We start from the raw sequence: 18,674 nt of genomic DNA on the forward strand, positions 1-18,674 counted from the left end.
CCCTTCCAACCCCTATAAGTATTACTCAACCAATACTAAAGATGCACATTTATCAACTTCCTGCTTCAATTCCCAAGAAAGCTTCACTTTTTCATCTACCTGAATGAGATTGAACTTAACAACCCAAGTATTTTCTACATAACTTTGTCTCCCATAATTGCCTCAACTGATGTACAGGCACCATTGTTATTCAAAACTTCCATGCATCCTTCGGTAAAAGTACACCATTTTGCCTAAAAATGCTGAAAACTTCTCTTCCATTTACATTTCTCAACAAAATTTTCACACAAATTATTTGCCTCATCCTTAACATTCCAATGTAGTGTACTGTAGCAGACTGCCAAAATCCTGAACTTACATTTTTTAAAAAACTTTTTCTACAACAAATAAATTTGACCCATCCAAACCATCACTCGTCGCAACATTACAAAGATCTCGTGTTTTAATGATAATTCCACAATTTGTTTTTTCCCTTGAAGGTCTTCTGTACAAATACGCTTTCTTGCAAGCTCTCTCACAAAACGAAGTTTTGCAGGGACATGACCGAATGTCACCCAGATAGCAATATGATCTGAAATTACATTGACTGTTCACCTCCACCAAATCTTAAGAAAATAAGTCAACTTCTGTGGTGATATTACCTCTTATATTCAAAGATGTAGCATTGCCCAACATTAATCTCCTATACTCATACCTTCCTTAAGACTTCACACATTAGCCAAACAATTCAATCACCACCCTTTAACTTACAGCCAAAGTCCCCCACCACAACATTCCTAGTTCAGAAGCAAACCTCAATCTTCCAAAAAGCTTCTAAAAACATCTGCAGGTGCCTACACAATTAATCTAGTGAAAATCATATTTATCAACAATTAACACAACTTAACAGCAGATATTCTTATTTTTACTTAAACCAGTAACTGAATATTCAAGGCCAAAGTCAAGTTCAATATCCAACCATAATTTTTCAAACCATATAAATATCCAGCTAAAAATATCAGCAAAAGCTTAACACCTTTCCAAAACTAATCTGCACAAGTCTCCAAAATACTATTTGATACAAACTTATTTATTCCTTTTCCTGAAATTTGTCAGAGTTGTACTCCCATTTTATTTACCTTTACCATTGCTTCACTCTGTTCCAACCAAGTTCGATCCCCTATCCTCAGTAATAGGATTATCCCCTTAATATTCTAAGCATGTAAATTTATTCAATGGGAAAACTGTCTACAGCCAACATAATTTCACCCTCTGAATCTTTTGGCTGCTCCTTTTATGTATCTGGAGCATTTCTCCCCAGGCCTCCGCTGAAAACAGGCTCTGTGGAACCTAGTCGGACATTCCCGGTCAACAAATGTTAAATAAATAAATAAATGTAGAAAAATCTGTTCAACTACATAATTATGAGAAATCTGTTTAGGCTCTACAACATTGTAGACTCTACCATACTTTGCAAATAAAGGAAAACCCACCCACAAATGCAACTTAGTATTGGATTTTGAGCACACAGATTTACAGTTTCACTTTGTGCACAAAGAAGTATCCTTAATCACCATACCAAATAAAATGCACAATATTAACATAAACATGTTTTAAGTAAACAAAAATCTCAGTCCAGCAAAAAAAGTTTTAATTTCTCAGTCAAGAAGTTCAAAATTACGCTATCAGTTCATATTTTGTCAGAAAGCTCTCAGCTGTAAAGATAAAATTACTTAAAGGTAAACTGAACTTCATATGTTCATGAAGTAATACCACAGCCCTTATCAGCTTTACTAACACCATTAATCAGCACCAGAATGAAGGCAACCTTGTTTCTTCCCTCTTTCTGGATCGCTCTAAGGCTTTGATATGGTTTCACATAATACACTCAACTGCTCTTTCTTAACTCAATCTAAGCTACTCCATACTAGCATGGTTCCAGGCCTATTTATCAAATTGCAGACAGGCTGTTAAATGGTAAAATGATTATCTCCTGTTCTGCCCATTCCTTCAGAGGTTCCATAAGGGTCTATCCTTGGTCCACTCCCTTTTTACTATATTTACTAACAACCTTCACAGTACCACCAGACATGTCACCTTAGCTCAATATGTGGACGATTCTATATTAATATGTTCTTCCCCCTCACTCCATCAGTTACTGCAGTGGAATCCTGGCCATCTAATGTGCAGCTCAAACTTAACCCCAAATAAAACTAAGCTGATGTTCCATCCCACTAAAGCCACAGATCCCACCCCCACCTTTCAAAATAACTTCAAGCAACTAAAACTCCATTACACCAGTCTCCCAAACCAAACTTCTATGTGTTACCATTTATCACATGATGCTCGACTTACACATAGCCAAAACTATTAAAGTTCGCAAAAAACTCAAAACCCTATACAGATGCAAGAAAATCCTTACAAAACACCAAGACCACTACTGCAAAAACCCACTTAGTCTCCACTCTTCTCTATGCATCCCCCATACTCATTAACCTTAAATCAGACAAACTAAACACCAGCTATAACAAAATAGCAAAATTTGCAACTGATTCAGATTATTGATCTCATCACTGCCATATCCTCTCAAACAACTCCATGCTCCAAATGTAATTGGTGCATACATATATATATATATATATATATATACATATATATATATATATATATATATATATATATATATATATATAAAAAATATCAATAATTAATTCCTACACCCTGGCATGGGCAGACTTTTAAAGTTTAATGTTAAGGCAAACTGTGACACGATGCATTTGGTTTACCTGGCAGTGTGTCGAGTTTGCTGTAGTTTTAATATAGGTAAAACTGATCACAGGCTCCGTGACAGGATTAGAGAGCACATTTACAGCATAAATAATTCTATATGTACAAATGCACGTTAATGCACAGGGCAATGAAGTTTATGGCAATAGTAGTAAATGTTGCTGTACGGGGTGACATCGAAAATAGGGAAGAAACTTGTGAACTAAAATGGATAAGGATGAGGGGTAAAAAAGACAAGGGCTCAAATGATAAAGTATGTATTAAACCAGTTTTAAACAGAGTTTTCAGGTAACATGACTTAGATATTGTACATATTCGGATGGCGTGTTTTGTCAATTGTTTTTATATGACTTAATTGTTTTACTGAATTTGGAATTTCATTGACTGAAATCTATTCAAATAGTGTGAATGGTTGAAATCTATTCTAATAGTAGGAATGGCAAAAGGCTTTTGAATGTCTGAAGTGGCACCGTTAGCCGTGAAAGCGTTCACACAATAAACATCTGTTTTTATGTTTTCGCTCTGCCTTGGTTTGTTACACCAGCATTTTTGCTTCATATTATTTATTGCTACTGCTGCTGCTGCCGTGGTGGTATCTTGGTTAGAAGTACCCAATATGCTCACCCTTAACCAACTAACAATGTAGTTAGCCCATCATATTCTTAGCTATCTGATAAAACTCCAGCTCTACAAGACCTAAAAAAACACTATTCAAATAATTACTCGCCAAGATCCAGTAACAAATCACCAATTAATATAATAAAACCACCACCTCTGGAGACTTCCTGTACTCCAACTACATTGCAAAATCTTGGAACACTATGCCTCTAAAACAAAGCCCGCACCCAACAAAATCAGCTTTAAAAAATTTATTAAATCTCATTTATCTAGTCCTTGGACTTTTGTGTTCTGATCCAGGTTAAGCAAAAAACACAGTTAGGTAGATACTCACAGATGGTATTTTTCCCACATCCCATCACAACACCTATATGCACGAGGTATACATAACGCATGTTCACCACTTCAACTTTAGCAATTACACCTTGTTTCCATAACTGTTTTTCATATCTGACACAAATGTTAAGTTCCGCCTCATCTTCATCAAAAAATCTACTGTCACGATTTTGAGACTCAAAAAGTGTTTCTATGGTACTGAGCACACTTTTTTTTTTTTTTTTACTTTGCTTCACTACCTCGAAATGTTATGCATGTTACATGTGAACTGACAACGGTTTTGAATTATATTGAAAGGAGCTCCTATAATGAGCTGTTACATTTGTACGACAGGGTTTCTCTGTTGTATTAAGCACCTGTTTCCTGTATACTTATGAAAGCATCCCAAGCTATTTGTTATATGCTATTACTGATCACAATGGAGCTTTTCTCCCCAGGACTCAGCTGAAAAAGGGCAGCGTGCCCAGTCAGACTTTCCTGGTTAAATGTAAAATAAAAATGTCACTCAATCAAATCTCTCAAAAATAACCTCACAAAAATGCTACCCAACTGAGGTTCCATACATCTTGTATACAAAGAAAAAACCTATTGGCATAAACACAATACCAAATGCCATACCTTTCCATCCATTGGTGCATCAATTTTCATTAAGATTCTGTTAACATATGCTTCCAAACCCATAAAATTTTGTTAACAATAACAGATCCAAAGACTTGTACACTATTCACAGCAGTACAAATTTTGCAGTAAATACATCTTGTATTTGTGCAGGCGAAGTTTTCAAATTGCAATCACTCCCAATCAAGGAAACGTCTACCACAGGATCCATACTGTCACACAGACATCGAAATGCAAGGCAGGTATTATACAGCAATGGATGGCACTTGCATACCTCTCACACAAGCCCCAAATCCATATTCACAGTTCTTTCTCCTCAATCTTAATAAGTGTCACCTGCCAAACCACCAAAAGAAAACTCCTTACTCTGAACTACAGATACCACCAAAAGAATCCATTCTCTCACCCTAAAGTCTGGATCAGCTACCAGAATATCAGTAATAATCATACCAATTTCAACATCCTTTTCCAGTGTAGCAGTGCCGCTCCAAATGCCCTAGCACCAGAAGTTACACAAACACAGAGAGTAAGGGAAATCCCCCAATAGGTATTAATACCACCTTGGATCTCCCTTTAATACAGGCTACAGGACCAACCCAACCAACAAAAAGTAAACAAAATCATACTTGTTTGGAAATCGAAAAAAGAAATAATTATACTGGTTTACTTCATTTTGTTAGAGCCTGTACTCTCCCTCAACAACTAACTCAATAGTTATCACTTTCTCCATCTTTTTAAAAGTGATCTATTATGGAAGATGAAGCAAAATGTTTTTTAAATGTAAAGCTAACTAATCTTCCCATATATCTGTATTACATTACACTCTGCTCATATGTATCCTTAACTGCTATCTGAAAATGTACTCTTTTACACCACCATGAATGCTACCCACCAGTTTTTTCATGCATACCCCTTTTGCATCAAGACCATTGTTGACAAGGGGCCTTGTACTAATCCACCCACACAAAAAACAAATTTAAAGGCATGATCTGTCTACAAAATCTGACACTTAAAAAGGTACCATTCCAACGGTGAAAAATATCTCCCTAGCACCAAGCAGTAGTGAATCTCAACCATTCATAATGTCAGACGTAAAAACCCAAGATAAGAGGAAAGAGATTGTTTACAATACTATCCTGCTAAGTTTTTTTTTTCAGTGAAGATCTAATCATTTCCATACGGTATTATCACAGAAGGAAGCTGTACACACTACAGAAATGGCCAGTGTTTCAGAAAAAAAAGCAAATTGATTCTTTACAGCCCTGTTATCACTGTGCTCACGTATAACTTCACCAAAAAATGTCAATCACTGAGACACCAAGAACCCTGGAGCATTATTCTCCAGGTAGAGAGAGACCTTCCCTTGCACAATGAACTCTTTACTAATCAAAACAAAGTCCAACAACTCAAAAAGTGGCTCATCCCCATTATGTATATAACTTCGGACCATCTCAACATATCTAAAAGACAATGAAACTATCGCTTTCAAGTTAATCGTTTGTCAGTTCATAACACGCATCCCTTTATAACCTCTGCCCCCCTTCTACCCCTCCTCCTCAATTACCTTCCTAGCTCAATCCCAACTTCAAATTTCAACTTCTTTTTCTCCCATTTTCTCCATGACCTTCAAAACAGTCTCTTATAACCAGGTTCTGTCAATATGTACCCAGTAGTCCTGCCCCTATTATCCTCAATTGTACACCACCTCTCTCCCCCTTTTAGATTTAACTGCCATCTACCTGGTAATACACTCTTATCTCAATTGTATTAATTCATTCACCAATGTCTGCCTGACATATTACACAAGAACTGTTTGTATACTAAACAATGAATTCTAGGAGGATCAAAATAATGCTGAAAAACTACTCTTGTGTACGTACATTTCAAGTGTATGGAAGCAGAGTGCCATAAGAATATTTTTCAGATCTTCTGACCAACTCACCTCTTGCCTAAACATACTGGCCCTAGTAACCTGAAGCAGAATTTAGCTCCAAATGTGCCTTCTTCACCCGCTTTACAAACTGAGCACCTAAAAAAACACCGCTACTACAAAGTGTACAAACTCTCCCTTTCTGACATGGCGAATAAGGTAAATGTCCGAAGTAAAGCTGTGCCAAGAGATTCACTAAGCAGGTAAATGTCCGAAGTTAAGCTGTGCCAAGAGATTCACTAAGCAGAAAACTATACATCTCACCATTTGCTACCAGCTGTCAAGATAAAATAAAACTAAATAAATAGATATATGTTACTGTTCCTACTGCAAGGTACAGCCAAATAACTGATGACTTGTTTTATTAGTCTAAATACTTTCAAAAAGACTTGCACAAATAAAAAAGCAGGGGCATTCAGAAGCCGTTTACCTGAAATACTTGCATGCAATGGTCTCAACCTCCGATATTTGGAACAATCACTCTTATTAACTATTACTATTCACTTAAGCTGACATAAGTGAATAAACATGCATTTTCTAAAGTACAACAGGTCTTCAACTTAACTACTGTTAAGTGTAATCCACCCCTTTTCTCCTAATATTTCCAGCTTTAAGAGAGATTTGGAGGGGTCTATAGAGCAATATTCTGAACGAAAAATCAGACAGTTGAGAGGTACCTGTGTGTCCTTAAGAGGTCTGTCAAAGAACGATTAAGGTACTATACAATGAGAAGTCTCGGTTTGCAAGAGACTTTTTAAATGTTTCCCTACATTGCTCTACCGTATTTATATTATTATTTTCCACGACAATAAATCCATAATCGAAACCTAAAATCCCCTCGTTCAAAAACAAGCATTTTTTTAACTATTATGTTCACAAAAACGAACGACTCAAAAAGGAAACCCAAGCTAGCAATGGCAAGTTGCTTCTCAATAGAGCAGCGGATACAATTTCTCACCCATTTCAGCTCAACTGTCATCTCTTCAAATATCTTTAAGCGACCTATAACTCCTATCCTCCAAACTCGGAAACACAGTTAATAAGTTACAGAAAAGTTAAATAAGCCAACACAGAATTATCGGTCTGTCGACTGGGTAATCACGCTATTAAACACAGTAAAAAAATGGTTTAAGTATCCGATGTGTTTCTAACTTAACACTATTATTTTCTTCTATAAAATGAGAGAAAAGAACACCAGTGCTGTATTATAAGGGTTTGCGACACAAATAAATGCACGTGTAAAAATAGCAGTAAAGTGGCTGAGTCACTACTGCGATAATAAAACAATTTTGAGCTAGTGAAAGGCACATTTTCTTTGTACAGTGAGTGTACACCACCAATGAATCGTCAAGCTTCTTGCAAATACTCTTCCTCCGTCTTCAACTTTTGAGTGATTTGAAAATATTATTAATGAGAGTTATTGGGCCACCCCAGCCCCTGACTCAGCTAAATAGGTTCAGCAGTTTATATCCGTCAATTTCAAAGCCGATGCTAAGCTAGTCTTACCCGCCGACGTGATCATTGTGTAGCGCTGCTACTAATATCAAACAATGCCGGTCTCTCGTCTTTAAACGATTTTTTTCAAATCCTTAATCAGGCTTCACTTTCTAACACCAGCTGCAGCACTTTCCTGATTCAATCACTACTTCCCAGAGGTGCTCAGGGAGACTTCAACCAATTCCAAGCGCCGGAGGACTTTGCGGACAGAAATAGTTGACCTCTGTGTCTGCCCGATTGTCAACCGTAAAAATGAGTTTCAAAAAATCAGAAACATCTAATAATTGGAATGGTTTGGCACTTTACATTCACTGCTAAGCTGCTGTACCCAGCTCGTGCAAAAGTAAGACTTTCACAAGGCAATCTAGTTTAACCAGGCAATGAGATAGACGGCAGCAGTTTATGCGCGAGTGCGGGAGAAATACTTTGATAGACTATATACCCTGACAGAGAGCTCTGTATTCAGAAATATCTGAGGTAGACTACTGGTAGCTACTTCCAATAGACTTTAAAAAATGAATCCCACATACACACAGTCTTTTTTCCCTACCAAATGTTACCCAGTCATAATTATTAAATATATTAGCAATCTGCTATTCAATGTCATTGCTGCCAACATTAACAACAACCTACCAAGTATAAAACTAAGTTTTATAGTCGATACTCCAAAAGAACAGGAGGTCTACTTCAAGGCTGCCCCAATCTTAAAGGCCCTTACCATGTATTAATGATGTATTTATTTCCCATTTGTTAACCGGGTTAGTCCAACTGACCATTTTCAGTGGAGACCCGAGGAGAAAAGCTCCAGAAATACAAAACTTTAGTGTAATGATTACAGTACAGTAAAAGATAATAATTTAACATTGTCCATACAGAAGAGAAAAAAATGAAATGAGATACATAAAGATAACAGAGACATGTAAAGTATACAGTAGCGGTACAAATGAAATCAAGTACATGCAAAACAAAGTTTAACAACTTAGTTCAATTTTCATGCTCAAGTCTTAGTTCACTGTTAATTATTACATTAAAGGTAGCAAATGAATCCAATGTGTATGCAAAGCAGAGTTTAACAATTTACTTTGAATGTCATCCTCTAGTCTCAAATCACTGTTTATTGTTAAGTAAAGTTTTTAGATGGTATTCTTTATATGGACGAGTAAGTTCTAGTGTAAGACTTTGACAGGTTGAAAACACAGATTTGGAGAAGTTATGTCAAGAAGAGGTACCGGAGTTCATGGAGGATAATGGCAAGAACAGGTTTTTGAGTTCATGAGGTAGTTTTACCTTCAGATTTGAAGCAAGTGGCACTTGTGATGTTGTGTACATAAGGGGGTAGCCTATTCCAGGCTTGACAGTGTCTATAAAGGAGTTTGGCAATATTTTTGTGAGGTTTATAGATATCTAGAAGGTTCTTGTCTGCACTACGAAGTGGGTGAGCTGGAGTATAGTGGGATACTAATGAAGACAGTGAGGGACTGGCCAAGGATTTATTTAGTAGGGAGTACGTGAGCTGCAGCTGTGAGGGAAGCAGGAGCTGGGGGAATTCAAGCCATTGCAGTTGGTTTGGGGCAAGGCAATAATGAGATTTGTATGGTAGGTTACTGGCGAATCTGGCTATGCTGTTATAGGCCTGTTTGAGTTTGGATAGGTGTGATGACTGGACATGGGTAAGGATAGGAGAGGCATAGAGAAGGGAAGGGAGAAGAAAGGCTTGATCAAAAGAAGGTCTGGTTTTGAGTGCTAGGAGTTTTTTTTATCTCTGTCTAGTTTTTGGTTGTTTTGTTTTTTTTATACACTGTTGTATATGGATCTTATTCTTTTGCTCAATACCTACAAACTTATCCTTAGTGAAGATGTGAATGCAGACCAACAAACAGAGATCTTTGTCAAGAAATCACCTCCTGTTTATCAGTTCAGACCCGTAAGACTGAAGCACATGCTCCAATCAATTTATAACTCTCAAAATCCCCCATGAACAAGAATGTAAGGTAGTTAAACTGTGCACTAAGGGCAGCTAGTCTTCCCCCAGAGGAAGGGAGCAATCCATTCCTTTATGAAAGACCGTAAACACCTGAAATTAAGAGGTTGATTTTTTTATCCCATTTGCTTCTCACCTGCCATGAATTGCTTCACTGCTTGTCAGAGGCCAGTTACATGAGGCCAAAAGGACAACACAAACTACAGAGATGCCACATCTAAGTCACCAGAATGGGCACTTTCCCTACTTCAGCTGTATCTTCATATCTGCTATAAAATGTGTAAACAGTAGTGGTGGTAAAATGTACCCTTAACACAGTTCAACATCCACCTTGAGCATAACTGACAATACTAAGAAGTTTATTTAATTATCACTTAAGACATAGACACATATGCATTAATAGAAATGAAATCATACCATATCAACATTTCTTATATCTATGCTCTATATATTACAGATATGTTTTCTTTACTTTTAACAATTATTCACTTGAACACTACATAAATTGCTCAATTCCTGCTTTCCCTAAAATCTCACTCCTCCTCCTGAACATTATTCTGCATGCAAGGTAGTTCATACATTCTACCTCGATCTGGCCAAGGCCTTTGATACCATTCCCCACTCAGGAATTATAGATAGACTCACCAAACTAGGCATCAACCCCTATATCACTAGATGAGTTGCAAACTGGATCACAGATGGATCCCACAGTGTGAAAGTAGCAGACTCCAAGTCAGACTGCTGACCAGTCATGAGTGGAGTCCCACAAGGATTGGTCCTGGGTCCTCTCCTGTTTGGCATCTACTTCCCAGAAGTCCAGGCCAACATGAAGGGACTCTGGCTGACCAAGTTCACAGGCAATTGCAAGCTGGGAGCTATTATTAACCCCCCAAGTGATACAGACATTCTACAGAAAGGCCTCACTGAGACAAACGACTGGTGTAGAAACCATGGCCTTAGGCTCAATGTCAAAAAATGCGTCATCCGCTTTGGGAAAAACTCACACAAATTACCACATTGGTGGTAGTCCACTGAACACTGAAGGCATTATAAGAGATCTGGGGACACAGGTTGACAGCAACATCTCCTTCGACCACCACATTGCCACTGTGGTCAGAAAGTCCTTCTATGTGGCACATCTCATTACCAAGGGTTTTGCATCCAGGAAGAAGGAGGTTATCATCTCTCTCTACTCTTCCCTCATTAGACCAATCATCAAGTATAAAGCCCCATTTGGCATGTACCTCACTAGACACCTGCAACAGCTGGACAGGCCATAAAAGTACCTCACAAAGAGGATTCAAGGGGCCTTAAACACATGTCCTACATGGACAGACTCAAAAAATTCCAGCTGTTCTCTGTCTCACATCGTCTACTAAGAGGCAATCTCTGTTTGACTTACAAAGCCATGTCTGACCCAGATCTGTTAGAAATGCTACATCTAAAGAAATCCCAATGCCTCCGCATCACACACTCCAGAGACCTCAACCTCATTATCACAATCAACAGAACATGCTGGAGGGACAGGTTCATAACCCAGAGACTGCCCATGCTCTGGAATAGACTTCCCATACATGTGAAGCAGAGCACCTCACTGGCCCTCTTCAAAAAATCTTGATGAGTGGATGGAAAATAGAAAGTTCACCACAGGGATCACTCCAGTGGCTCTACTCAATAGAGGCACTGGGAACTAACGTCGGCCAACACAATGCCAGGGAAATTCTATGGCTTCAGGGCCATTAGCCTAGTACACACCTATGTATAGTTCCACAAATTCCATTTACTTCTATGTAAGCTGCCCCTTTACAATATTCAGTACTTAATTTATTGTTGGCCTAGATTTTGATTTCCATTTTCCAGTATTTTTTTTTTTTGGGGGGGGGCAGCCAATAGCATTAAACATAGTAAGGTCTTACTATGTATAAGAAATGCAGACCTGTGCCTCAGCTTAATAGCAAAAATGTGGATACAAATGTTATTGTATTCATGCAAAACCGAACAGCTCATAATAGATTCCTGGTACTCAATACTTCTTCAGGATCTCCCACAGTTCAAGCTAGCATGTGATCATATGCCTTTTCCAAGTCCACAAAACAACTGTACGGTGGATTGGCAAACTCAAAAAATGCCTCACACAGCTGATCAAGATTAAAGAGCTGGTTCACCTCCTCCTTTAAAGGGTCCTGAAGATAAGTTTCAGTGGGTCTATATTAGATGAGCGAACGCTTAAACAAGCGAACGCTGATTGATCGACCTTATGTAAGCGAAAGCTTACAATCGCAAACTGTCAGATCAGCAATTTTTTTGGAAAAAAATCGCTGATCCAAAACACATACACATAACACAAGCACACCAAACAAACAGAAATCCACACACATACACCTAAAATCTGACACCTAACCCTACACTAAACTATGCACACACCACTAACTATCCACTTACCTTAACCCAAACCCTAACCCTAAGGTCCGTCACTATCGCACACTCACCTCACCCGCTCCCTAACCCGAACTCACCCGCTCCCTAACCCTAACTCACCTAAACCCGCCCTAACCCTCACGTCCACACAACCACATGCATACCTAACCCGCACCCTAACCCTAACTCACCTAACCCATCCTAACACTCACATCCACACAATCGCACACTTATCTGAATCCGACCCATAACTTTCCACCACAGCACTGAAAATACTGAAGCAACAGAAACGGACAACCAAATTCTTTCCCTAGGAAAAAATTTGGGTTTCTGTTGCTTCGATATTTTGACCATTCGCTTAAATAAAGTCGATCAATCAGCGTTCGCTTGTTTAAGTGTTCGCTGATCTAATATAGACCCATTTCAGTGGTTGATTACAGTCTACTTTCCATCACTTTGGCAATAGGTGTTCCCAGGAAGGTTGAGGTGTGATTTTTCTGTATTTTGAAAACATCTGGTCTCCTTTCTTAAACAGAGTTAGTGATGCCCCTGTTTGCCAGTCTAGAGGTACTGTCCCCACTAAGCATTGAAGAATCACAGTAGCTATTTTACTCCATCAACAGTCAGTGCCTTCATCATCTCTTCCAAGAACTCATAGTAAAATATTTCAGCCTCCAGAACACAAAGCAACACCTAGTCCTTCTCCACTTACTTATACTTCTGATCCACAAAACTCACCCAAAAGTAATTAGAAAAGCAGGTATATGCCCATAAGACCCACTAAAGTCTGGTTTCACACAGGAAATTGTTTTAGTCATACATGACTCTGTAGTTACCAGGCAGGAGAAGCACAGGGTGACTGCAGACTGCTTATCTAGTGCCAGGATATGTTATGTTACAAGGGCCCTAAGATCCCTTAAGCCAGACAAATATAACTACAACTTAGTGGTGGCCCATGTGGGAGTGAATGACTTTGAGTGCTCCACCCATAAGAACATGCAGTGATACTTGGTGGAACTTACCATTCATGTGCAAGAGGCAGGAAAGACACTGATCTTGAGTAGTATCTTACCTTCACCAAGAATGATGCCTAGATAAAAATACAAGGCAACTGGCTAAGTAGTTGATGTCATTCTAAGGGGACCCATTGTATGTCAGTCTGGGATGATATGGTAGAGAAGACTTTCTGTTTCACCAAGAATGACTTCCACCTGTTATAACAGGACTTCAACATACTGGCTAAAGCCTTTGGTGATCCCCACAATGCCCTTTTTAGACAGAGTCCCTCTACTGGACATTTCTACATAGAAATCTCAAAAAAAAAAGTCTAAATAGAAAGATGCCAGAACATGAGGCCCTTCTGTAATTTGAACATATTCATATTTGTATAGTTACTGAGATATTATTTCAATGCAATGACAGCACACCAGAGGTTTAGTGCCAATTATGTCTTCAGAACTTGGGGAAATGGGGGGTAGTGATATTTGTTAGAAACACCACTACTTCACATCAAATTACCCACAAACCTAATCTGGAGGTCAGGGAGATCCAAATCACCTGCAACAATTCCAACTGTTATTTCATTGCTAGCTACAGATCTTCATCAGTGTTGAGTGAAGATCACCAAAATTACCTCAACACCCATGAGGTATTAAATATCAAACAAAATACATTTTTAATATGGGACATCAATTCCCCAAGCGTTGCTTGGCACACTTAGACCTCTAGAAATAGTTACACTCAGCATTTCCTAGAATTCATTAATAGCAATGCTTTGAAGCAAATTGTAAAACTACACACTAAAGGCTCTAATATCCTTGATCTGATGCTTACCAACCTAGCCTCTGCATGCATCCCATCTTGCATCTCTTCATCCCCGGTTAAGTCTAACCGCAAATCAGTTATCTTCTCTGTCAGACCTAGTGGTACCACCCTACCACCCAATAAGATAATCTTTACAGATGGATGGCGCAGTGGTGCAACAGTACCGTTGCCGCCTCACAGCAAGAGGTTCTCCAGTTCGATTCTTGGCTGGTGTACATTCTGTACAGAGTTTGCATGTCCTCCCTGCGTTCATGTGGGTTTCCTCTGGGTCCAGTTTCCTCCCACAATTCAAAGACATGCATCTAGAGCATTTCTCCCCAGGCCTCCGCTGAAAAATGGCTTTGTTCCAAGTCGGACTTTCCCAGTAAACAAATATTAAATAAATAAATTCAGACTTCTCCAAGGCAAACCTCTTCAGCTTATAGAAAGTTATTCAAAATTCCCAACAATCCCTTGCAAACTGACCCAACTGACAGGGCTGCTGCATTCACTTCTAAGTTTTACCAGCACCTGAATAGTTGCATAGAAGAGTCAGTACCAATTCACCCTAAATATAACTGTAAATTCAGGAATAAACCTATGTGATGGAAATCCTGTATTAATAAACTGAACAGCAAAAGAAGGAAACATAATGAAAAGTTGCAAGAAATCCCCATTTCACTTTCTTATGAGTACATTGAAACATGCCAGCAAGGAACTTAAACACACTATTAGAAAATGTAAAGCAGAGTATGAAATTATGGTTGCTACAGATTCCAAAAGAAACTTCAAATCTTTCTTTAATTATAATGTCCAACACTGCACTGAGCTCATCCATAATAATATCAACCATTCTGACCCCAAGGTTATAGCTAATATACTAGCAGACACATTTAGTGCTAAATTTACCCCTCCTACCTACACTGTTGCCCCCAATATCTATAAAAAATAGTTTTCTCTGTAATCTCTTTGGAATAAGTCTTAAAATCCCTGCCAAAGGCCAAAAATGCTTCAATAGGACCAGACAACACATCAGGCTGTATTTTAATCTGTACAAAATATGTACTGTACGGGTCTCTAATTAAACTGTTCAACCTCAACCTATCTACAGGGTTTGCTTCTGATGCCTGAAGAGCAGCCACTCTGACTCCCCCCTCCAAAAGGTGGCCCCTCCACAGACCCAGTTATCTAAAGACCCATCAGCCTCACCGGCCTTATAACGCAAAAGCCTGGACAATATCATGGCAAAATACATTTATGCAAACATAGGCAACTTAACTGATCTAGAGTCCACTCAGTTTGGTTTTGTGAAGGGCAGGTTCTGCCTCCTGAACCTAATAAGCTTCTTTGAAAAGGTTATAGGGACTGTGGACAGTGGTCATTTTGTGTACACTGCTTATCTCAGTGTGGTCAAGGCTTCTGACACTATCCCCCATGTTAATGTTTGAGAAAAACTATAGGCAGTCTTAAATTAAATCCCTACAATGTCTGCTGGATTGCAAATTGGCTATCTAACAGATCCAAAGTTGTGAAAGCTGCTGATTCTCTCACTGAAAGTAAATGTGTAACTAGTGGAAGTGCCATAGGGATCAGTTCTGGGCCCTATCCGGTTTGGCATTCATACTGCAGACATCCAATCCAATATCCCAGAAGTGTGGTTGACCAGTTTTGTTGGTGACTACAAATTGAGTACTGTTACCCACTCATCCACTAATACAAAACAGCTCCAGCAAGGACTGAAATATGAACATATCTGATGCATCACAAATGGTCTCAAACTAAATAAAAAAGTGCAAGATAGTAGCATTTTGCAGAAAGGTTGTTCCAAACTTATATGTTATAAAAGGCATTTGTCTTATAGGTTCATAGGTGATTACTAAACTAATGGCACAGGAACCTTTACAAGCCTAGCTAATAATACCCAGGATATGACAATATTATATCTTAATTCACCAGACATGGGATGGGGTAGTATCAGGGTGGTGTGTCTTTGGGTGTTGGACCCTAAGTCATTTTACAGACTGCCTCTGTCTATAAGGGACAAGGGCAGTAACCCAGGAATGAATTTATGGTTTCCCCATCCATTTATCCAAATTATTTTTGAACAGAGTAAGGAACGGGCTTATTTTACAAAGATGATAAGTTTATTTGATAGAAGAGGTAGTTTTTGGGATATGAATCTGTCTCTCCAGCATTTTCTGTTAGGGTCTCAAATAAGGTTCAGGTCCATGGAACGTCCAACCCTTGTATAATCTTTTTGCAAATATGTAACATTTTCATCAGGACTAGATCAGAGAATGCATTGTAGGTCAGGCATAAGTCCCCTCTCAGCAAACTTTATAAGGCACAGTAAAGGGATAGGGCCTTTAGTCAGTCCGCATAAGACATGTGCCTTATGCTTTGTGTTATTTTAGTGAGAAACCTCTAAGACCGCTCCAATTTGTGTAAGTGCCTGGTTAAGAATATACAGAAGGGAGTAATCTACTCAATTATGTGCCTAGTGAGGACTGAGTACAATGGCACAATGACTTCCTTTAATCTTGATGCCATGCCTTTACTTATAAGTTGAGCCACATAGAAGAATTTCCTCAATAAATGTAGTGGGAGGTCAAAGTTTAGGTTACTATCTGTTAGAGAAAAATGCATTTCTCATGATTATTCTACAGAAAATACATATTAACTTACAATTTTTTCAGAAATATGTTTTATAAATTAATATTTGTTCATGTTAAAAATGATATGTAGTATAGATGCATAGTTATACAAACCACAAATGCTTATTGTACATCTAAGTGTTTCACAACTGCATTCCAATATCAAGCTACAAGTGTATTAACAGATGACTGAAAGTAAAGGAAGTACCAAAGGGGTTAAGGGATGTTATAAAGACTGGTTTCTAAAAGCAAGAAAGAACACAATGTAAAATATTTTGTTTTATGTAAGCTCTGACCTTCCCAGGCTGGCATGGGCAGTTACAAGGAATGTTGGGGAGTTAAACGGTTACTGGTATTGAAATATACAAGGTCAAAAAAAAAAACAAGACTGATTGTCAAGCCAGATGGCTTGTGTTTTTCTAAAACATTACTGGTACTAAAAACATGACTGAGTGTTCACATGCAGCACTAAGTGAGAAGCACGAGGGTCTGCAGAGATCCTATTTGTCAACGTCAGTATTCTGCATGCAAGATACTGATAAGAAAAGTAAATAAAAACTGTGCATTTTTGCTGCTTGGAGAGACTGATTTTTAAATTGGGAAGACAGACTCCCAGCGTTGACATATGTGGATTTAAATAAAAAGAAAATGTTTTGCACATACAGAAGAGTTATTCTTGACTCAAGACTAAAGGTAGTTAATGTTATTTATGTATATTTTAAGCTGCACTTTAGCATTTTGGTGCCATGCTTGAAATCTGAACTTTGATCTTGCTGCGGAACACTGTGGAATGAATAATAAGGGCCCAGCACAAAAAGTTCTTCTGTGAATTCCACACTGTTTTGTAGGTGATGGTCAGAAATCAGACACTTAATTATTCAGGGTGTGAAAACATAGAGGCTAGAGATGGTAAAATGGCTTTGGAAAAAATGTTTTTTCTTTCTTTTTTTCTTTCCTCTCTTTTAGAAAACTGCAGTTCAAAGTAATAGTGGCAATTTGAATGACTGCTTTTAAGTATATACTGTGTACTGTTTTGTTAAATGACTAACTGCTTTACAATATATCATATGTCCTGTTTTTGGTCAATGACTGACCTTGTTTTTAAGTATACCATATGTCCTGTTTTGTTCAATGACTCACCTTGCTTTTAAGTACTGTTTTGTTGAATGACTGACTTTGCTTTTTAAGTATATGAGGTTCCTGTTTGTTGAATAACTGAGTTGCTTGTTTGGTATGTCGTGTCTGCTGCCTTGTGGAATGACAGATATGTGCTTATTCATTGCAAGTAAAAGTAATAGTGGGCAGTTCCCACAAGAAATAACAAAAAGTTTATTAATATATAAAATAAACAGAAGGAGGTGCCTTGTGTTGAGGGTGGTACCCTCAAGGGTATAGTGGGTGCATCTCACAGCAACTAAGGACAAATTGTTACTGTATATGTGTATATACATTAAAAAAAGAGAGAGAGAATTTAACACAAGGAGGTACCTTGTGTTGAGGGTGGTAACCTCAGGACAAAAGAAGGTAAGAGGCATGATTGTTTGCTTTATGCTGCTATAATGTATGACTGATGTCTGTGTTGTTGTGTGATGTTATGACTGCAGAGAGACAGAGAGAGAGAAAAAGAGAAAAGTTAAAAGTAGAGTTAATTCAAATGTATGTGCCTACAGCATGTTGAAACGTAAGTGTGTCTGTTGTTAAATCAAGTCAAGGTGTGACTGTGTGAAAGTACAGGGTCCAAAAGAGTGGTCAGTTGTGGACACAATTATCCCAATTGCAATGCTGGAACTGTAATGTTTGAGCTTGTGATGCAATGAAAGCAAGGGGATACTGTGGGAAAAGGCTGATCTAAACTACTCCTCTGTCACTGCATGATGACAGAATTCTTACCCTTCCCTCCCTGAATGGTGTGTGGATTAATATAGTTATTTTTCTTTCTTCTAAACTGCCAGGATCTGTAAGGTAAGTTTAAAAAAAAGAGAGAACAATGGGAACAAAGATAAGTAAGCAAGATTGAACTCCTGGAAAGGGAACACCTGCATATTTTATGTAT

General features: G+C 38.3%; 1 protein-coding gene across 1 annotated transcript in view; it reads right to left on the reverse strand.

The window, feature by feature from the left end:
- The window catches only part of PSMD1 (proteasome 26S subunit, non-ATPase 1), a 2,664,479-nt gene extending 2,656,533 nt beyond the window's left edge, over positions 1-7,946 (reverse strand). The window contains exon 1 of the mRNA XM_044070690.1: positions 7,775-7,946. Within this exon, the coding sequence (XP_043926625.1) occupies positions 7,775-7,790 (16 nt within the window). The 5' untranslated portion in view covers positions 7,791-7,946. The remainder of the gene's footprint in view (positions 1-7,774) is intronic.
- Between the last annotated feature and the right edge of the window lie 10,728 nt (positions 7,947-18,674).

The sequence above is a fragment of the Protopterus annectens genome, chromosome 4.part1, assembly GCF_019279795.1.
Source record: "Protopterus annectens isolate FY-2018-M chromosome 4.part1, PAN1.0, whole genome shotgun sequence".
NCBI classification, from domain to species: Eukaryota; Metazoa; Chordata; order Ceratodontiformes; family Protopteridae; genus Protopterus; species Protopterus annectens.